This window comes from Chrysemys picta, chromosome 6 (genome assembly GCF_011386835.1).
Source record: "Chrysemys picta bellii isolate R12L10 chromosome 6, ASM1138683v2, whole genome shotgun sequence".
NCBI classification, from domain to species: domain Eukaryota; kingdom Metazoa; phylum Chordata; order Testudines; family Emydidae; genus Chrysemys; species Chrysemys picta.
Genome location: NC_088796.1, coordinates 100,196,546 through 100,219,234, shown reverse-complemented (window position 1 = coordinate 100,219,234; position 22,689 = coordinate 100,196,546). Strand labels below are relative to the sequence as shown.

The 22,689-nt window shown below is 39.9% G+C and overlaps 1 protein-coding gene across 16 annotated transcripts in view; it reads right to left on the bottom strand.

The window, feature by feature from the left end:
• Positions 1 to 10,020: 10,020 nt before the first annotated feature.
• The window catches only part of LOC101946689 (transducin-like enhancer protein 4), a 120,149-nt gene continuing 107,480 nt past the window's right edge, over positions 10,021 to 22,689 (bottom strand). For all 16 annotated transcript variants that reach the window (XM_005297711.5, XM_005297708.5, XM_065549439.1 and 13 more), the window contains 10 exons: positions 21,045 to 21,177; positions 20,706 to 20,899; positions 20,445 to 20,521; positions 17,627 to 17,876; positions 16,339 to 16,586; positions 14,670 to 14,817; positions 13,900 to 14,050; positions 13,513 to 13,589; positions 11,303 to 11,744; positions 10,021 to 10,833 (listed from right to left, as the gene is read on the bottom strand). In XM_005297711.5, coding sequence (XP_005297768.1) covers positions 11,637 to 11,744; positions 13,513 to 13,589; positions 13,900 to 14,050; positions 14,670 to 14,817; positions 16,339 to 16,586; positions 17,627 to 17,876; positions 20,445 to 20,521; positions 20,706 to 20,899; positions 21,045 to 21,177 — 1,386 coding nt within the window. In that variant the 3' untranslated portion in view covers positions 10,021 to 10,833; positions 11,303 to 11,636. The remainder of the gene's footprint in view (positions 10,834 to 11,302; positions 11,745 to 13,512; positions 13,590 to 13,899; positions 14,051 to 14,669; positions 14,818 to 16,338; positions 16,587 to 17,626; positions 17,877 to 20,444; positions 20,522 to 20,705; positions 20,900 to 21,044; positions 21,178 to 22,689) is intronic.

Here is a 22,689-nt window from a genome sequence, read left to right as displayed (position 1 = left end):
TCAGAGCCCAGGAGCGAGGCTGGCAAGACTTAACTTGGTATAGGACGTAGCGTTTAGTACTGCCTGCCTGTGTTCCACACAGAGGGATTTGTCTGGCAATATCATATTCCCCATTTCTCCTGAAACAGTAAGTGAAGAGAACCTCAGCAATCCCGGTCTTCAAGCCAAATCTGACAACAGTGCATGTTAGAAACGAATTCTACTAACCTACCAAGGGCTATAACTATCTATCTTCCCTCTCTTCCTTTGCTCTTGTTCTGAGCTGCTTATCGTTATCAGTTGGCATAACTGTGATCTGCGGATACTCCTCTGAAGCCCAGGTTGTACATACATGGCTAATGAGAGTCATGGGGTAGAAGAATTTGTGGAATCTCAGGGCACAAGATATCCATGCAGTATAGCTTATAAAAGCAACCAGGTCACCTGTCTGGACTGATGGAATTCAATGCTAGAACAATTTATATGAGTGCTTGGATAACGCTTAGTTCTCTTTTAGCTATAGTTTTTAGACAAGATCTTTACATGAAAAAGTTAGATCTAAGCAGCACACCATTCAAGAAATCTCTTAGCTGTACAAGAATTTTTTTTTTGGAAGGTTTCTTTCCTACTTCACCACCAACACCTCTCTCCCCACTTCTCCCCCAAACTTTTCTCCTTCATTTCATCGCCATTAAAAATGTTTCAGTTAAGCATCTCAAACATGTACAACTTGGTAAAGCAGAAGAAACAAATAGAATGAGAGTTGCTCATATCGCATTTCTTTATTTAAGACTGCTTAGAGCAAGAAACAGATATAAACTTACCTGTAACAGCTGTTGCTACAATTGTAGACATCCTGATCCTGTGAACATCTTTAACTCGGATTTGTGAGCAACTCATGGGATCAGGCCTGCAGTGCTTAAGCACCCTAAAGATGCTACATCTTAACATCTACTTAAATAAGTTCCTCAATAAGGGGCAGCAACAGTGTCACAGAAAACCCTTTACATGTTGTAACATACACAAAAGGTTCTGCTCATTTATTAAAGATCTGGGGTAACAGGAAATGTGGTTTTTCCTTTTTTTTTTAAATTAAAAGGGACAGTTGAGAGTGAAAGTGAAATTGAGTTACTTCGAATATAGCTTTGAAATAACTTTTTTCATTGTTCATCTGAGTATGCAACAAAGTAATGACTTAATATTTTATGCAATGTAAGTTTACACAATGTGTGCACTATCACTTCATTTACAGGGTGCCTGTCAAATTTCTGCACTCATTTCAACTTCACCAACTGCATAACCACACAATCGTTAAAACTGCAGCAGCTTTCCAGCTTGAATTATTACTGGCTTAAAACTAGCATATCATTTGCACCTCACATCCAGATCTAAAAACCACATTTAACACCCAAGTATTGTATTTTGAGACCAAGCTGTGGCAGAGATTTTTTCTATCAGCAGCATGTGGCCGATGAGTAGACCTGCTTTGGCAGTTTACATGGCAGTTTTGAAATGGTTTTATTCACACACTTGGGTTGTTTGATAAGGGGTTGAGATGCTTGATACTCAAGAGATTTTTTCCCCCGCTAAACACATTTCAATTTAGTTATGACTAAGGCCTGGCTAAATGAAGAATACCTGACATTTGGATACCACATGTCATCCAGAAGATTATAAAAACACTTTATTCTGTCTAAATAAGGATCATTTCACCACCCACTAAATGCAGATGCCTCTGGGGTGGAAATGGGAGATTAAAATACCAGTTTGGCCAACAGACCTGTGCCTATGCCCTATACTATTTCTCCAGAAAGAGCCCTGGGACCCTTAATAGCTCTATATCAGTGGTTAGATGTTTCAATTGATCCTTCCTTTAAAGGAGGGGAAACTCCCCTACAGCATAGTGCCCCCTCCTGATATCACAATGGTGTATGGATTCCTTATTGACATTGACAAATTAATTTTATGACCAACAAGGTGCAAACTTAACGTATATTAAAAGACCATGGCCAGAACTGTATATATCTATCTGTATTTGGTCAATTTCCTTATCTTGTTGGGTAAAGATCCTCACTTCTGGAACTGAGAATGAATGTAGCAGAGTTTCTAATTTTCATTAGAGGAATATCAAAAAGTATTAAGGCTTAACATCAGAAAATCCCAACTGCAGTTACTCAAGACCTATGTCAACACCCGTGTCTTTTGACTCACATTAATCTTCTCTGAGAATAGGGCCCTGTGCTAAGCCCCTATTTTCTCCACACAAACATAAACCATCCCTTTTAAAATCATTATAGTCATTTTCTTTAGAAGCCACTGAGCCACAATGTATTTCTTACCAAAAATTCTTCTTGACTGATGATTGTATAATCAAAGCAACTCAGGGCACTCAAAGTTCTATTTATTCATTTAAAAAAAAAAGATTATATTTTCATGGAAAGTTCATTTTTAATTTTAAATTCCTCCACCTCTTCCTTTATTTGAATGTGGAAAGTAATACTATTAGTGCTTAGCTTGATCTAACATTAAGAGACATTTGGGGTTAATATAATATAATAAAGAATAAAAACCATCATCTTCTGTATTTTTGTATGTGACTGAATTTACCCTTCACATGCATCTTCGGAAGTTAGGGTAATTCTTAACTACTGATATGCGGAGTAACTGCTAGAACATTCCTCCTCAGATTTATATATTATACATTACAATACCATAGGATTACAGAGAAACCAAAAGAGCTGTATTTAACCAACATTTTAGAATAGATCCATGTGAGTCCAAATGTCCCTTAGAAGTGCTTCTTTGTACTTGATAGCAGGTTTATCGACATGTTGTAAATGTCAGATGATGCTTTTTTAATAATAATAATAAAAAGACACTATAATATTGTTTCCTTGTAACCAGGATAGAAAATCATTTGGTAAGAATAAGAACATTTATTGGTTTTGACATAAAAATTTCTTGCTGTGAGGTGGAAATGCTGTACTCCAAATACCTGGAGAAACATGAAATCTCAAGGGTTATGTTCAGTAACTCTTGATTCAAAAGCAGACACTGCAGGTGCATTATTTAAGAGCTTGTCAAAGATGATCTTCTACAGCACACTACTTCAGGCTTCATCTCTTGCCAGGCATGTGAAGGGGCTTCTCTCTTAAATATGTGGAACTATCAGCTATGTCGAAGGTCAGTCCCCCTCACTCCATTTCAATACCATCTTGGCCACCAGAAAAACTCATATTAGCAAATTTCTTAATTTTAAATGCATTCCCTTCTCCCATAAATCCTGTGTTAATGCAATTCTATTGCCAAGACTTTCAATGCACACAAATTGGAAAATTCAAAGTGACGGTTTTCACAGCCTTCTTATATTTTGTATCATTACATATAGTGTTAATTTTAATGGCTTAAAATATATAAAATATTCAATATGGATGAGAAATAGTAGCAGACCAAGCCATTACTTTGCATTACTTTGCATCTGACTCCTGTGCATGTAAAAATCTCAGCCATGTCTCATTTAACAGTTTTTTGCATTTCACTTTTTGAAGCATCATAAATACTTGCATATGGATTAGAAACTGCAATTTAAATAAACAGTGAGGGTGTGGAGTGGAGGAGAGGGTTTGGAGAGGGCCCAGAGAAGTAAAGTGTAGGAGAGACTAGTCAGGTTGTCCGTTTTTTGTTGTGTGACATAGTACAATGTGCTAGATCCTCAGCTGGAATAAATTTGCGTCGCTTCATAGACTTCAACAGAGCTATACCATTTACATCAGCTGAGGATCTAGTTTGTGGTTATGTGTGATGCTCAACATATTATATATGGCCACATAGTAGTGCGTGTTTATCTGGAACATCACACCTTTTAATATTTGGGAGATGAGGAGGAATCACGTGCTTTTCATGTGCAGTCTGTACTATCAGAGGAAAAAATGCCCAGTAAAGAAAAAGGAGGTTTTCACCTTCTGATTTCTCACTTTTGAATAGCTTAAAAACAGGAAAAAAAAGGAAAGAGACAAAAGAGTCATCTTAAGGCTGAGAACAAACAACAGAAATTTAATTTCAAATATAGTCATATTTTTAGAAATTTATAAGCCATTGAAAGTAGAGATTTAGACTTACTGTGACTTCTAAACTTGGCTAGAGTGTTCATACACTATAATAAATGTTGAAGGCTTGTCTAACGTGTCACTGCATCAAATGACTGACAAGTTTTAGTAGAGGGGGAAACTAATAAAAGGAAACCAAAGGTTATTAATTATGAAAAAAACAAAGCAAAAGTTCATAACCTATATGGTACTAAAGACAACTAGCAGCAACAGATTCTTACATAAGAAAAGAAGCAACCAAGCAGTAACTTCAAGAATTAAAGGATGAAAAAGGAGTGTGAACCTAATAGATGCTTTACCTAAAAAAGTTTGATCCAGGTTACTTTTCATTTGCATTGAACACTAGGGTGGGGGAAGGAGGAAAATCAGGATCACTGTAGATTTAATTGCAATAATCCTGGGATTCAGGCATTTGATCCTGTAAAATATTCAAAGAGCATCAATACAAACAACAATATACAGAGCTATTGCATGGTGTTTTGAAGTATATCACAACACAATTAAAACTATATTTTGAAATTCAGAAGGGTGCACTGAAACAGTTATTGATTGAAGAATGAAAGACTGTGTTGGGGGTGGGGTGCAAGGAGCCTCTCATGATTCTAATAATATACAAAAATATGCTTTTGGGGTACTTTTGGGCACAGTAAGTCGAAGGTTTCCTTTCCTTAAGTAAAGGTAAAATACACAGCCTTTCAAATTACTGAATGGTTCTGAAAACAGGTCTCTTCTATTCCTATTATGTATATTCAGATTAGAATAACAATAAACAGAAAATGTCTACATCATGTTTATCTCTGTGAAGCCCTGGTGTAATAAGTAGTTGAGAACTTCATTTCAAAGATGTGATTGTACTTGAGCAACAAATTTACATCAGCTTGGAAGACATTTTGGAAATTCCTCTTCAACGCAGTCCTAAAGAACCATATTGCTCGGGGGAGGAGGAAAAAATGAAGATGTTACTTACCTATAATCAGAGGTTCTTTGAGATGTGTGGTACCGGTCTGTATTCCATTGAGGGTTTACGCATGCATGGTATGTATACGGAGCCAGATAATTTGAAAGTACACCTCTACCTCGATATAACACTGTCCTCGGGAGCCAAAAAATCTTACCGTGTTATAGGTGAAACTGCGTTATATCGAACTTGCTTTGATCCGCCAGAGTGCGCAGCCCCGCCTCCCTGGAGCACTGCTTTACTGCGTTATATCCGAATTTGCTTTATATCAGGTCGCGTTATATCAGGGTAGAGGTGTAGTAGTATCCATTGGTCCGCGCATGCACCCTTGCCTTGCCTCATGGTTTCATCTGAGATGATAAAGGGCGGGGCAGACCGACCGTGTCTCTAGTTCCTTATCCACTGCAAATCGAACAGATCCACAGCAGAAGGGAAAGAGGGTGGGAAGTGGAATACAGACAGGGACTACACATCTCGAAGAGCCTCCAGCTACAGGGATGTAAGCTCCTCTTCTTCAAGTGATAGTCTATTGTATTCCACGGAGGATGATGAACAAGTGGTGCGAGGATGAGGATGGAATGGTTGAGTGGAGGACAACTGTGCCGAATGAGGTATCCATTGCAGAGTTCTGTGATGATTGTGCTGTCCGGGGAGGATGGGAATTCCTACACAGACCTGTGTTAGGTCTGTCCACCACTGGAGGGAGAAGAGCTTGGGAGGGACTGTCAGCATAAGGTCCATGACATGCTGCATGGGTGAATAAACTCTCTGGAGCCACATCTGTAAGCAGCAAAGGTGGTGACATACATGCAGGCTGCCATGTGGCCAAGGGAAGGAAAAGGCAAGTCCTGACCAGGACAGATGGACTATTGACTACTTGGGTGACGAGTTCTTGCAGAGTCTGGAATCTGTCCCTTGATAGGTAAGCTCATGCTGTGACTGAGTTGATGGAGGCCCCTATGAAACTTAGGGACTGTGTGGGAACCAAAGTTAAATTTTTTGACATTGATGCTGACTCCTAGGGAGGAAAGAAGTCTCAGCAACCTGGAGGTCGAGATCTGAGCTTCGGCTCTAGATCACGCTGCTAGTAGCCAGTTGTCGAGATATGGGAATACATGGATCCCATAAAACCTGGAGGTGGGCCATTATGACAAAGAAAATTTTGGTGAAGACCCTGGGAGCAGTGGTGAGTCCAAATTGTAGGATCCTGTATTGAAAATCCTGAGTGCCTACCATGAACCAAAGGAATCATCTGTTCACACTGACATCCATCCAATGCAAACAGGCATCCTGCATATTGAGAGCTGTAAATCACGTGTTTTTTTCTAGTGATGGTATGATGGCTGCTAAAGTGACCATAAGAAATTTGGGTTTGTGAATGAAGCGACTGAGGTGACGGAGATCCAGGTCTTCATTTTGGGTATCAGGAAGTTGAATAGAACCCTGTCCGTTGATAGTTTGGAGGAACCTGCTCTATCCCTCATCTTTGTAGTAAGGAGCCTACCTCTAGAGCAAGAATGCAGTCATGAGAGTGGTCCCTGAAAAGGGATCAGGGCATGGATTGTGGATGAGGTAGCATGATGAACTCGATCGTATAGCCATAGAGGATGACATCTTGCACCTACTTGTCCGTTTTTATTGCACTCCAAACTAGTAGAAAGAGTGCTAGATGACCCCTGCAGGAGGTGGACTGGTTGTATGGCAGTAGGCATAGTGGTTGATGGCTCTCCAGTGGTACTCTTATCTCTTTTCTGAAATGACTGCATGTGTGATGATGAAAGCGGTGAAGGTGGGATTGTTGGGTCTTTTGGTGCTTGCATGGTGATTTGTATGGTCTTTGGATGAAGAACTGGGGATTCCTGAATCATTGTTCCTGAATCGGTAGAAATTTTGCTTGGGTGCAGGTGTAGATACCCAATGATTTAAGTGTGACCTTAAATCATTTAGAGTATAGAGGGAATCGTTGGTTTTCTAGTTAAAAAGATGGGATTAATCAAAAGAGGTCCTCAATGGTATTTTGCATCTCCCTGTGGAAAATGAAGCCACATGAAGCCGGACGAATAAAGCCACAATTCCCTCCAAATGACAATGCCCGTAGCCATCGAGCGAGATGAGGCATCTGCTGCATCTAGAGCAGATTGAAGCACTGTCCTCACCACCAGTTTCCCAGACTGGAACTGGACTCGCTCTTGCTGAGGCAGCTTTTCAGTAAAGTCCTCCGGTTTGCCAAAGTTGAGGAAGTCAGATTTGGCCAACAAGGGTTGGTAGTTCAAAATTAGGAACTGGAGGCTAGCTGAATAGAAGATCGTGTGTCCCAGAAGATTCAATCGTTTGCCCTCCTTATCACTCCTTATCAGAGTGGAGCATGAGTGTTGCTATCTGGACTGTTCAGTTGCTGCTTGCACCACAAAGGAATTGGCTGGGGGAGGAGGGTGAGAAATTAAACTCTGACCTCTTAGCTGGTACATAGTATCTCTTTTCTGCCCCCTTGGGGGTAGGTGTGCATGTGACTGGGGTATGCCAAACTATTTGAGCTGGTTGGAGAAAGATCTCATTGATCGATAAAGAAACCCTACTTGGTACTAATGAACGAAATATGTCCAGGAACTAATGCTGTTTGTCTTGTACTTCGTCCTATGAAGATGGTTTGCCATCCTTCGCAGGAGACCTTGAAAATTGCCAAAAGTCTTCTGGAGGCAAGGGGGACGCTGAAGTTACTGCAGCATCTGGAGAGGACGATGGAAAATGCTCTTGCTCCGGCAGTCTGGACTGAGTGATTCTTCCTCCATAACTGATTCAGAGCACCTGCTCAAGGGTGTCCTTGGCAGGGATAGAAGCAAAGCTTCCCTGATGGAATAAGTGGGTTCCGAGGGGAGATACTGGGGCCAGGATCTCCAATAGGGCCAGCAGGACTGATCTGGTGGGTGCTGCACAGCGCCCCATAGTGTGGAAAACCAGTGAGTGGCTCCTCTGCTGTTGGAGGTACTGCCATGATGTCAGTGGTCTTTTGGGGAAATTGTAGTGGCGGTAGGGAATGGGTGGCCCTTGTGCTCCCTCTGAATCCTCTAAGGGCAAAAACTCAGATCCCGTTCCAATGGCAGTACGTCGGGACTGGCAGAAGCGTGTAAACCATAGGAGGATGTATTGAAGTGTATCTTGACTGTGGTATGTCCTGGGTGGGAGATCTGGCCTCCCTAGATGTGGATGGTAGTGGAAGGCAGGGAGATCTCAGTTCTTCTAGGGCAAATAGTTCATGTGGCTCTGGTGTTTTCTTCAATCTTTCCAGGATTAATGGTAGCTGGAACCAGGGCTGCAGAGGAGGACTTCAATGGAAACGATGGATCCCTTGTCTTAAGGGAGGCCAATGTTGATTGTGTGCGTGGCTCGGTACTGGTAGATCCGTCAGTTTGTGCACGTTTTTCTTCCCCATGCTTGTGCATCTTGGAGTGCACTGCCTCCCTGTGGCTGGAACTCGTAGAAGGAGTTGATTGGAGGAAGACTTACATGCTTGCTTCCTTACCTCCTGACTAGGCCCCAGCACAGGATCCATAGAGGTGGTAATGCCGGAACCAATCTGCATCTCCAAAGTCAGAGGTGCATCCTGGCTGTCTCAGGCTGATGTACTGGAGGGGGAAGTGGGTTTCACCCTGGGTCTAATGGAGGCCTCATGGCAACTTCCGTGAGGTACTTCTTAAGGCAGAGAGCCTGGCCTTCTTGGGTATGGCCTGAGAAGGACTGGCAGATCCTGTACCTGGATGAAACGTGAGCTTCTCCCAAGCAGTAAAGGCAGCGTTGATGCTTGTCATCAAGGAATGCAGGCAGGAGGCACAGATTTTAAATCCAGGCGCCTTCAGCATAGTCCTGTGCCTGCATGCGGGTACTGGGGTGGGGATGAGGGGGTAACCAGTAAACTAATTCTCCCAAAGTCTCAGTTTTATTAAAAATATTACTAAAAGCTAAAATGATGTTAAAGCAGTAAAAACAGCAAATGTTACAAGAAAAAATAACTAGCTACAATTCAAAACTTTTAAAGGTGCATCAAACATGAGAGGACACTAGGAGCTCTGACTCAAGACCATGTGGCAGTGAGAAGGAACTGGAGACCTAGTCATCCCGCTCTGTCCTTTATCATCTCAGACGAAACCACGAGGCAAGGCTAGTGCACATTTGCAGACCAACAGACACTACTACTTTTAAATTCTCCAGCTCCGGACGCATTGCGCGCATGCGTAAACCCTCAGTAGAACACAATAGGGACTATCACTCTCCATTCCGCCTCACCAATAAATATTACAATGTCACTCACAATACTAGTAACTGATTTAAAATAGTAGGTTTAAAAAAAAATTCTAAAAGGAATGGGCTCCCAATCATTGGCTCCCATATCAGTACCCTTCATATTTGTGCCTGGTGGGCTAGATTTCTTTTCCCGAGCCTAGGGGCCACTGAAATCAATGATAGTCTTTCTGTTGATTAAATGAAAAAGTTGGTTTGAGATCTTAGGGCTTGATCCAAAGCCCAGTGACGTCAATGAATTTTGAATCAGTTCCTCTAAAATGGAGCCCATTCAGCTGGGCATGCTTTAGCAAGCCATGGAACATGGGCTGTTCCAAACTTTACTCTCACTGAGGTGTGGAGGAACCCAAACTCCATAGGAGATTAGAAAATGCACAAAACAGGAGGCACTATACTCTGGAGTGATACGGCTGAGCTCTTAGCATGGTATCAATCTCTAAAACCATTGCAATGGTATAACTATAGAAATTTTCAGTTAAGAAAGTTTGCTGTGAAACCAGACAATTGGTGGGAAGTGTCTTTTACAAAACACATTGTTCTTTTTCACGTCTATAGTGGCATGCTGTGCAATTTCGAACTTTTCTTCAGCTGCCTACTCTCCTTTGACCAAACTGAAATCTGCTCACAATACTAAGGTGTGCAAATCCACAAAGGGAAAAAAATTAGAAAAATAATACATCATAGAAGTTACTTATGTTTAATGCTTAAAAGTCTGAATGCACAAAACAATAATCTACCATTATAGAAGTACTGGTGGTCAATACAATGCATTAGAACTATGTACAATGACACAGTTTAGTATCAAAATCTTTCTACACTGTAGAGTATTACGAAACTGTTAATGACATCAAACACTAAGCACTTAAGACACTATTTTTTGCTACCACATTTGGAACTTCAATGAACAGTCCATTTCAACTTGCAGCATCAATCCATTTCTAGTATGAAATTAAGTAATTTTCTACTTATACAATAAGATTTATCTACACCGTTCTTTTGATTTTGATCCATAGCAGCAAAGGCACTGTACATCAGCAGATCCACAGACTTAAAAGATTTTTTTTTAAAGCATTCAAAAAAAAAAAAAGTCACAGATCATAGTTTAACAGCAACAACAACATAAAAAGATAACACAATGTCTCTGGCACAATGGCACAGCCTGTGTTCATTTCAGGGACATCCAACTAAGACGTGGATAGAACTGTTGGCAAATAAAGCAAGTCCTTCTCCCAAGTGAGAATCCATTCTTTTCTGAACGTCAGAATGAGTGCTCTTGTAAACCCTACCTCTGAGGTCCTTGCTTTTGTAGTCTGTACATTGGTAGGAATCCATGCTCATTTCAGTGCAGTTTCCAATGAATATAGCAAATATTTTCTGTCATCTCTTGTAACTGCAAAATTGTGAAAGACGCACATCTCCCTTCTCAAAGAAATGTGGCAAAAACATCCAGAAGAGATAAAGTTGGCTCTTTGAGGCAAGTTACTGTACTTCTCTCTGCAATACAACAAAGAGATGTTATATTAAAAAGCCTGGATCAACACAGAGGATTTTACCATCCCCGGAAGCATTGAAAACAAATCTATTTAAAAAACACTACTTGACAGCAGATTCCTTTTAATGTATGTAACAATCTTATTTTTGGCACATTTTTCCTTACAATTTATTTAATTCAACTCTGAACTTAATTAGTGAAAAATCACAGGCATATATATACACAACCGGTTATAGTTCGTAATTACTATTCTAGATTTCCAAGCCGGTCTAAAATAGTTAAATTAGATCATCTTCCTCCCACAATAATTATTTATATTACAGTAGCACTTAGGATGGCTCAACCAAGAGCAAGTTAAATAGTTAAAAATTTAATATAAGCTATCATTCTATTTAGCGCACTTGTCACTTTTGACCTCCCGCCCCTCCTCCTTTCCACCCACCAGCAAAAAACACAAAATATACAACGCACCTTTCAAACCAAGGCAGGGGCAGACAGCTTTATTTAGTCAGTTCATTGTTAGAAAGCCTTCTTTAAACAAAATAAATACATTACAGCTATAATACATAATTAGAGAATCAGTTCAGTGTTAAGTATGCTTATCCCCTCTTCTTCCAAGTAGATATCTTAAGTTTGGTATCACAAGTTCTTAATGAGCATTCGCAAGTCAATAGCAAGTTAGATGGGGAAAAAATGAACTCCACAACTGTGATGAGCATTGTAAGTCCTCAGTTTGGAAAGGAAAAAAAAGGAATATACAGCAAAGTGCTAGGAGGAGGAGTCCTGTTTGCATTCAGCTTTGTCTCTAATAAATAACTTCATAGACTGTAGCCTTCTTGTCCCCAGAGCCAGTGACAATGTATTTGTCATCCACAGAGATATCACAGCTAAGCACAGACGAGGACTCTTTGGACTATGAGAAACAAAAGAAAAATACATAAGCATAAAGAAATTAACTATTTTTCTGTTTTAATAAAATCAGGTGAACAGAAATGGCACCCGACTAGAAGATTAAATCAGTAGAGAGTTTACTAAGGGGGAGTGCACAGAAGAGCTTATCTAAATACCAAAATATATTGACTCAAAGCAGAGCTGAAGGGCTGGCAGATGCAATTGCAAAAATAATTCCCCAAACTTCCCTCACCTAAAGTATTTAAGACAATATACAGAGCAACATAAAAGGAAAGGGAATGTTTTATTCAATATTACAGAACTGAAGACAACCTATAAAACAAACTTATCCCTCCAATCCTGTGCCCCACACACACACTTTACTCACAAACAGTGAGTGTTTATTAAATGTTTATATAACTCAATTAGTTTTCGCCTGCTTAAAAGCATGCCAAAAGCCATTTAAAAAAAAATACATTCCTCTTATGGAGAAGTCCTAAGAGTTTAATTGGGATAAAACCAACAAGGTTCTAGAAAAATTCAAGAGGTTTCTATAGATTTTTAGAGTGACTTCTATAGGATACAATAGAGAATGAGAATCATTATTGTTTTTAGTACCCCCTTCTTAGCACTTTCCAAATGGAAAAGAAGGACCATCCCTGCACCAAGGAACTTATAATCTCAGGAATAATAAACAAACAGGTGAGAAGACACCAGAGTGACTGGCATAGTAGAAGCACTTCAGTGGAACAGAATACAATAGACAAATAGATGGTACAATGGGTACAACATAAAATTGAGAGCGAGAATTAATTTATATCTACCTAGATATAATATATGATATATATTTATATTTAATATCTGGAGCCCAACAAAGAAGCATCCAGGATTTTGGCAAAAGTTGTTGGAGGCTAGTTGGCACTACTCCTCAATGATATTCTATAGGAATGGGAGTTTGGAGATGGAATTAGAGTGGGAAAGGTTTTCCTAATCAAGTGCCGATTTCTTTATAGTCTGGCTAATCTACAAGAGTTTGAACAGGTTTGCTTTTCTGAAGGAGGCATCGTTAAGTTCCATTAGAAAGAGACAGTTAATATTTACAGGATGTTTAAAGGAAAAAAATACATATAGAAAGGTTATAATTTCCTATTACATTCTACAAGAATCTTCCATAAGTGTCGGCTCTTAAATTCAAGAGTTTTCCTGCTTAATGTAATGACTTTTAAATCTTAATACACATTAGGACATCTTAACGGTGCTTATCTAGACCAAACCTGGTAAGCTATTTCATGAAATAAAGAGGAACATTTTTTTTAAAATGGCAGGTCACAGATATAAGTTAGGGGGGAAAAGTGCTCATGAGGCTTTATTCCTCTCGTCTGTGAACTGAAAAAGATACACACGTGTTGAGTCTGGGTTTCATTATTTTCAGCAGATTTTGGATATTCAATGAATGCTAAATTAACCACGTGGCACCTGCGCTATATTCCACTACCCACAGCATAATATACACAGGAGAGGAAATAGGCATAAGAAACTCGAGACAAAGGATTCAAAATGGGCATTAAAGCCCAACTTCAAGATAAGGGTCCACTTTATTGTAATGTTAAAATTATTAAAATATTATTGAGGACAAAATCTTGTACACCTCATTATAACAGACAAAGTCTTAAAAGAAACATAATTAGCCAAGAACACCCATTTAAAAACTCCTTAAGTTAATGATGGACCTTGAAAAGTGCACCTCTATTGTACTGTAATGTGGAAAACAGCTTTTAGGAGATTATTACCTGGAATATGCTGGCTCCATAAGGTGTTCTCCAGGCATTAAGAAGATTATCTTTTCCAGTGCTTACAAACCATTTGCCTGAAATCAGATTTTTAATTTTTTTTTATAATTATGTTACGTTTTCAATGAACACATGCACAAACCCCCTAGATTATGCAGAAAAATGATCAATTCACATTAATGAAAAAAATATGCAGAGAACAGTCAAAATTACATGTGGCTAGATTAAGGTATTTCACTATAAGTTGTTTGTAAACAATAAAAATAAATCATACAGAAAAAAGTTTAATTTTAATATTATATTGAACATCTGGTTTTACATTTCCTTGCTTTTATTCAAAGAAGATTTGTTAGGAGAGAAAATACTGGCATAGATGTTGTAGCTTACCACAGTGAGCAAATTTGAGTGACAACACACAGCTCTCGTGAAGATGAAGTTGATACTTGTCTGGTTTAGTAACATGCAACACCTCAACATTACTGTTCTCCATTCCTACTGCCAACCATTCACCAGTTGGACAATAACCCAGGGAGAAGATCTGGAATTAACACAGCACATGCTGCAGTCAGTAAAGGAGGAGCTTGAAATAGTCAGAACTAATTCCTGCTACATTGTTATCACTGTTCACAAAATGTGAGCTACATTTTGGGCTGCTACACAGGTTTTAAAAGATGCTAATCATCTACTATAGTAATCAAGACAAATTAGTTCATGTAAATGCAACTCATTTTGAACTGTAATAGTAAAGCATTGAAACAAGCTATAAAAGTTACTGTCCTAGCCCATCCAACAGCATTAAAAATATTTTTGTAAAAATATCTTTTGAACGAAGATCTACAGAACTGAAAACTGGTTAGATAGGAACACTTTAATCTGACAAGTCCCTTTTATAAATAGAACAGGAGTACTTGTGGCACCTTAGAGACAAACAAATTTTATAAATAGGGCTCTCTGCTGTTCTTGTGGGAAAAATACTGATCTATCAACCTGAGAGCCATAATCTAGAAAAAATGTTTAGCTGCCATTTTAAAAACAGTGCAAGAGACTAAGTGAAAAAATTCTAGGAGCTCTTCTTCAAGTCTGCTTTTTAAAAAATGTGCTCATTTTATAAAACCACTATGGATTTCTCTAACATGTCAAAGCTTCTGAGAGTGAACCTGTGATGTGAAATCATGCTGTTGTAGCTGTCTTCCTTCTCTGAGGTCCCAGGATCTGACGGTATTGTCCAAACCTCCCGTCCAGAGCTTGGTACCATCATTAGAAATGTCAATACAGCTGGCTCCATCTGTGTGGCCCTGGAATTGTCTGAAAATGTCAAAAGAAAACACATGCACACACATGGTAGAAAGATTTGGTTTTGATCCATGTTCATTTTTCCGTGCAGATCATGCTAGTTTTGGTTTATTTCCTTTAATAACTCTAGTTATTAAAACGTAGCAAAAGCATATTTTAGTAGAGTGACTTGAATTTATAGATAACCAAATGAACTGTGTGTGGAATGCATCAAATAATCAGCCTAGTCAGCACAGCACATTTTTTTGAAGTACCGTATATACTCGTTCATAAGCCGAATTTTTTTGATAAAGTGAAGCATCAAAGAGCAGGGATTGGCTTATCAATGGGTCTACACCAAAAAATGACGATTTTAAGCTCTATTGAATTGAGTATCTAATACATTGTCATTGTAGATCAGGGTTGGCAAACTTTGGCTCCCGGCCCATCAGGGTAAGCCGCTAGTGGGCCGGGACATTTTGTTTACCTGGAGTGTTTGCAGGCCAGCACATCCCTTGGCCTACGCTGCTTCCCGCAGCTCCCACTGGCTGGGAACGGCAAACCGCAGCCACTGGGAGCCGAAGCGCTCCAGGCTTGTGGATGCTCCAGGTAAACAAAACATCCTGGCCCGCCAGCAGCTTACCCTGACGGGCCAGGAGCCAAAGTTTGCCATCCTCTGAAATACAGGGTCGGCTTATGAAAGGGTCATACAGTTTTTGCCATTTTTACCTAACCATCTTGGGGGGTGGGGGTCGGCTTATAAACGAATGGGCTAATGAATGAGTATATACGGTATGTTTTAAGGTTCAGATTTGCGGATCTCTGCCTGAAACTGTGACATCACATCAGGTACTGGGAATGTCATCTTCCTGGGAGGAATTCAGCATATCATTCTAAATTTACTGGCTCTAAAAATCATCTGCAATCACTTACTTACACAGGCTTTAATACAGTACAGTCTCAATGGGATCATCGGACCACCTAATAAAAGCCCATCTTTTACATGTATTACTACAATGCTTTATAATGTAGATCTGTATTATTGGGTCCCGCTTAAGATGCTTTACACTGGGGATGAGAAATAACCAAACACGTGCATCTGAAACCCCCCAAACTTTGTGCTGTCCAAAACCAGATCTGAATGTGGTGAATCAGGCCCATCATTACTTAGAATACAAACACTAAGCACAGATCAAAGAGGTGTGGTTGTGTGCAATGTATTACACACTATCAAACTACTCCATGTTTTATAGGAACCTAGAAGAATCTTAGCAACATCAACACAAGCTGATTTTACTCTAAGCAGCCATCAGACCCCAGTCTAGCAGCATTAGAACAGAACTTTAAAGTCTGCCATTATAAAATCCTCTAAACCTATAAATAAGGATGTAATTTTTATCAAGCTTTTATTATCTTGGCTCCTTAACAACAAAATACTGAAACAGTTATGCTGACAATTAAGATAAGAGCACATTAAAAAAATATTAAGGTAGAACATACATGCTATTGTTAATTAATTCTTCACAACCTGACAACCCAGTTCTGTTGACCTACCTGACTAATGTCTGGTTGTGCAGATCCCAAACTGCAATGTTCCCATCGCTACAGCAGGAGAAGCAGACCTTGGAATCGGGGCTGATAGCTAGAGCATAGCAAGCTGGAGCAGAAGATGTCAGCTCTGCTTTTATACGTGGGGTAGGAGCTGCCAGGTCCCAAATGGATAATGTGCTGGCCTCCCCACCAACAATCAGGGTGCGGCCGTCTGGAAGCAATCTGCAGGAACGGATGTAGTTATCTCTGTTCTGTGGAGACAGAAGCCATCACGAGATTACTCATGAGGAAAGGAAAACAGCATTAACATGAGAGCAGAAATCCATAAAAGTATTGTATTCCCTCCTGGTTTTAATGAGCCAGTTACACTTATGACAATGATAAAGTGTATTAATGCCAGAAAATTATACGACATCAGGGAAGTACTTAAACTTGATCTACAAAATTCAGTAGTGAGAGCTATTTAATCTTAATTAGCATCAAAATGCAAAGACCTGCACCCAACTCCAAACACTTCAATGTTCCTGCATTTGACAGCTTTTATAAAAGGTTTCATTTTTATACTCTGTTCATTTCAGTACATTAACCCCTTGATGACTGGGTGTACCAAATTCTGATAAACCTCCGCCTCCCATTTTAATGAGCCCTGCTGCCACCACCAAGGAGGTATTAGGGTCACACGTTCTGCACAGTTTTGATGTAGCAGCAATTACAACATCTCATCAAGAACAGTAAATGACAAGAGAAAAGTTGCCAATAATGGTGCATCTTGTTAGCGCATGCAAATAATTTGCTGTTCCCAGTAATAATTTAGGGAGATTTTTAAACAATCAGAATACAAACATACATGCACATGCATGGACCATATATTAGAATGCGAGTCTACAAGTAATTTTTAGCACATGAAAGGCTATAAGGCTTAAACACACACCCATAATATCAAAGTTTATAGACAGCATCTACACCACTATTTTTGATCTTGCCTCTTGCCTATATAGTTTTAGGGGCTTTTGTTTTGTCAGGGGGGAAAAAGCACATGTATTGTAACAAACACATCAGAAACTGAACAACTTAGCAGTACACGTAATAATAAAAAGAACCTGAATGAAGCTCACCAATCAGCACCAGTGAGGAGCTGGTTCTCAATGCTGAGGATACTAATTGATCATCATAACCCATATCTTAACGCTATCATATCACTCTTGCGCAATCTGAATATTTTCTAAACTGCTTTCTTCTACCCCCTCCCCTTCTGATCAAGCTTCACTTTCATTCCTAGATGTTCACTTACCAGGCAGTCTAGCTGAGAGACAGGGCTCTTGTTCCCTGGGTGGCTGATGTCCCAGACTTTGACACATCCCTTTCCACCAGTATACACGTGTCTTGTGGGGTTGCTGATGGTAACTGCACACACTACTTCCCCGTGATTCAGAGTGTTGATCTGACGAGCATGGCGAGGGATTCCTGGTCCAATGAGGGCATCAGGAGGGAAAGGTACAGGTTGCATCTGACCATCTGCACTTACATGAAATGAATAAGCTCTGAGGGAAGGAGAAGGGGAAAGTGATTTAATGAGTTACCGCTCGCATCTATTTAAGAAAAGATAACAAGATACATAGGTCAATATTTTCAAACTTGGCTGTGTACATTTTGGCATCTAACACCATAGTAAGGTACCTAATGCAATGGTCAGATTTTCAGGGGTACTGCACACCCTCAACTTCCATTTACGTTAACAGTAGCCAGGGGAACTCAGTACTTCTGAAGACTTTAAGTTATTAGCAGTCTAAATATGGATTTAGTCACCTATCGTTAGGCATCCAGTTTTGAAAATGTTGGCTTTAGTCGTCTCCACAAGGCAAGCTATCCAGACACAGACCAAATAGCTTTTTAGGACTCAAGCCATGTGCTTCTGATTTCTGGAGTGAGTAGAGATATGTGAAGCTATCGTTTCCAACCTTAAGTTTGCATGTGACTGGGTCTGAGATTTGATATGCAATGTGATATACATTCATAGCAGAAGTAGGGAAGCCCACATCAGAGCCTCCCTGAAGACGGAAATAGCAGGGAGCATCTCTTCAAGCTTTAAGGAATGGTTGGTTCCAAGGAGATAGATAGGTGACTATTCCCTTAGAGGCTTTCATTTATGAACATGAACCCTCAAGACAGTATGAATGGGATTACTTCATTGGCTTTCACTGAACTGAACGGTGGGGTGCACATATCTTAAAAGCTTATATTATATTTTACAGCACTCTGTCAATAGAAGGATTGAAATCAATGACACCAAGGAGTTAAGGTTTTTAGGCACAATTCCTGAAATGGCAGTACAGCAAAAATGTGCAAGTAATTTGTTGTTGTTGCACTGATAGGACAAGCACAAATCCCAATTCCTTTTGCTGGAGTCAGGACTCTCACTGAGAAAGAATGTGTTGTGTGACTGCCAGTTATGCCACCTGTGAATAAGCTATCAACAACTTCATCTCCAAATATTTTCTAGGGAGAACACTTAGCTTGTGAAATTGTTTTGTTTTAAGATGTGACATATTAAAGAGTATATATTACTGAACACAAACTTTATTAGATGACTCCTCTATACACATAAATGTATGGTTAATAGAGGGTTAATTTCCACAGACTACTTAATTCATGGTAGTACTGATGAAAAACAAAACACAGTTGTAATAGTAGAGATATGAAAATAGCTCACAGAAATATCATTTTGGAGGTGACTATTGCTTGAATTGTTGCACTGAAATTGTTAGTTTAAAAAGGCAGCCTTTAAAATCCAACCATTTTATTTGTTATTTAAGTTAAACAATGTGGTAATATTACAGCGGCTTTTTCAGCAGTATAAAAATTCAACCATATTTACATCATCTCCAGTTTTCCCTTTTTTATACTCATAACCACAGAATTTTCACTATTTCTGCATCCTATTTTCTCTCTTTCCTTGTTCCGGCAGGCCTGAGTGACAAATGGACACGTCACTTTATGACACTAAACACATGCAAGCAAAGCTCAGGCAGATTTGTTTGGTTGTTGCAGTTAAAAGACACAAACTTCCTCATTTAAGTAGATTTGGTTTCCACTAGCAGATTTCTATAGGCACTATCTAGAACAGGGGTGAGCAAACTACGGCCTGTGGGCTTTGGATCTGGCCCGCGGGATTGCCCCCAGTGCCAACTCCGGAGCAAGCATAGAGCCCCAATGAAGTTATCCTGGCTCTATATAGGTACAGGTACATCAACACATAGCAGCTGGCAGAAGACAGCTTAAGATAACAAGTAACATTGGGGGAGAGGGATACAATCATAGTATGTACAACTTTTATATATTAAAATCAAGTTACATCAACTATGCCCAAATATCCCTCAACCTCTCCATTTTTAGCTAGTCTATTTTTCTTTTAAGTGTCACAAAGGAAGTGGAACTTGAGGCCCTTCAAATAAAACCCAGATCAATATGATTTGCATTACTATTTTCCCCCTCCCTCTAACTCAAGAGGGATGTGAGTGGAGAGTTTATGAGGCTGGGAAAAGAATTACACAGCAAGCAAAGCCTGTTAGAATAGGTCACCTTTTCTGGTGAGTTCCATCAAGGATGAATTTGAACATTATGAAACCATAATTCTTTTCAGTATTTTCAATCAAACAAAACATTTCAGCGTTCCTTTCTCTGCACACTGCTGTTTATAGCATCTAATAAGTTTGCAAGTGATTGCAAGGCTTTCATGCCCAGTGGAATTATTTTTAAGCTGAGAAACACAGTGCAGCAGAGATGTATATCAGAGATCCCTTTACAGTTTGTATTTCTATACAGTGATGGGTCCCCTACTTCACATTTAGAAAAGGAGCCCCCTCTCCCCACCACAGATTCTCGTTGCTCTATGCCATCTGAGACCTCCTGGCTGGTAGTAGATTTTAAAAGAAATCTCCAAATAAGCTTTTAAAATAAAAACAAGGATTAAACCATGCTCTCTACCCCCTCAATCCTAAACTTACTTCTATTCATGCAATAGTATTCAGTAGCCCAGGGGAAATATAGCCAGCAAGGGAACACTACTTCAGTAAATGATTAACTTCATAAGTTTAATGTTTAAAACTCACGGTTTTCCTCCTGGGATGCCTGTCAGATTGGGAGGGATGCCTGGGACTCGCATGTGATGATGTGGATCAAAACCAACCTGCAGTTTTCCCCAAGCAGAACAAAAAGATGTATTAAGCTAACACGAGTTTCGTTTACCTCTTCCACAACATATTCCCCAAATTAGAAATAGGTCGAACTAGATTTAACCCTGCATGTCTTTAATTTAACAGGACCCACCTCCCACACCAAACATATTCGCATCCCCTGGGGCAAACACTTACCACTGGAGACCTCCCGTAAGCTGCTGCTGCTGCTGCTGCAGCAGCTGCTGCACTCATTTGAGGGGAAATATTATGCAGCCCAGCATACGCAGCTCCTGGACTGGTCAGCTCCCCATTCATTCCAGCATGTGGTACAATTCCAAACGGAGCAGGATAGGGACATGGTACCGCCATCGGGGTCCTTAGACTGGAAACTGTTGAGGGAATAGTGCTCAATTTAAACAGGTATAAGTGATGCTCAGCACATCAAGGAAGAGAACGACAAACAGAAGACACAGAATGCAGTGTTGTAAAGGACTGAAAAGTTAGATGCTTTTCCAGAAGCCAATGGTTACTAACCTAAAGGGTCGACTCCCGGTGGCTTGCCAGGCCCAGGCCTTAATCCAGGAGTAGAATTGCTGCCTGGAGTTGGAGCATCAGTCCGTGGAGTTGGGGTATTTGATTTAGACACAGGAGTGGTAGATTTCTCATTCTAATATTAAGAGAGGCAATGAAAGACAGTTATTTTACTTTTTGGCTTCATATACAAGATATTGTAGATGACAATTAAAATGTGGTTTGATTAGTGAAACCTAGTTTTCAATTTTTAATGCTCAGCACTGGCAATGGAAAGAAGCATACAGAGTGACTTAAAAGGGAAGGGTGACCATAAGAATTAACACTACAATTCACAGCTTCTCTCCTTTAGGTCACTGATGTGATTCAGAATAAGGTCAATGACTGAAAATCATTACCATCTGACAATCATATTAGCAGCATATGTGAAACCTGTTGGTGGTCTCAATCTGCTCCTGGTGGACATGTGTCCACATCATGATTAGCACCTTTGTTGACAGTGTGAGGCCCAAAATCGGACAGACAAGCAGACTGAAATAGTCAACTCACCCTAGCCGTGATCCCTATAAAACAGGGTTGAGGCACAATGATGGGGGTAGTGTGAGGAATCTTGCACTGGCACTGTTGTGGTATGCCTGTTTGGTGGACAAACAGCAAACTTCTGTGTTTAAACCGGTCACTCCAGCACCTCTCCTGAGCACTACATTCACTATAGAACTGCTTTAAATAACAATGTGAGAAGTGGAAGTGTACTGATATGTCGAGAATTGCAGGAAGAGTTACAGTGCAGCTTAGGTTTCAGTGGTAGCTGTGTTAGTCTGTATCAGCAAAAAAAACCCGAGGAGTCCTTGTGGCACCTTAGAGACTAACAAATTTATTTGGGCATAAGCTTTTGTGGTCTAGAAACCACTTCATCAGATGTAAGAAGTGAAAAATACAGGAGCAGGGATAAATACATGATAGGATGGGGGTTGCTTTACCAAGTGTTAGATCAGTCTAACGAGATAAATTAATTAACAGCAGGATACCAAGGGAGGAAAAATAACTTTTGTAGTAGTAAGAGAGTGGCCCATTACAGACAGCTGACAAGAAGATGTGAGTAACAGTAGGGAGAAATTAGTATTGGGGAAATTAAGTTTAGGTTTTGTAATGACCCAACCACTCCCAGTCTTTATTCAGGCCTAAACTGATGGTATCCAGTTTACAAATGAATTCCAGTTCTGCATTGGAGTCTGTTTTTGAAGTTTTTTTGTTGAAGAATTGCCACTTTGAGGTCTGTTATTGAGTGACCAGAGAGACTGAAGTGTTCTCCTACTGGTTTTTGAATGTTATGATTCCTGATGTCAGATTTGTGTCCATTTATTCTTCTGTGTAGAGACTGTCTGGTTTGGCCAATGTACATGGCAGAGGGGCATTGCTGGCACATGATGGCATATATCACATTGGTAGATGTGCAGGAACGTGATAAACTGTCACCAAAAGGAAGGGAAAGAAGATCCCACACACTTGCAAGCAATCTTTTTTTGCATCGTGGTTTGTGACACAAGTCAAGGAAGAATCTTGTAAATGACACATCCAAGCTGGAAGCTGAATTTACTATAGAACCATAGCACAAAAAATATGTCAAGGAACCTAGGTGTACCTTTTT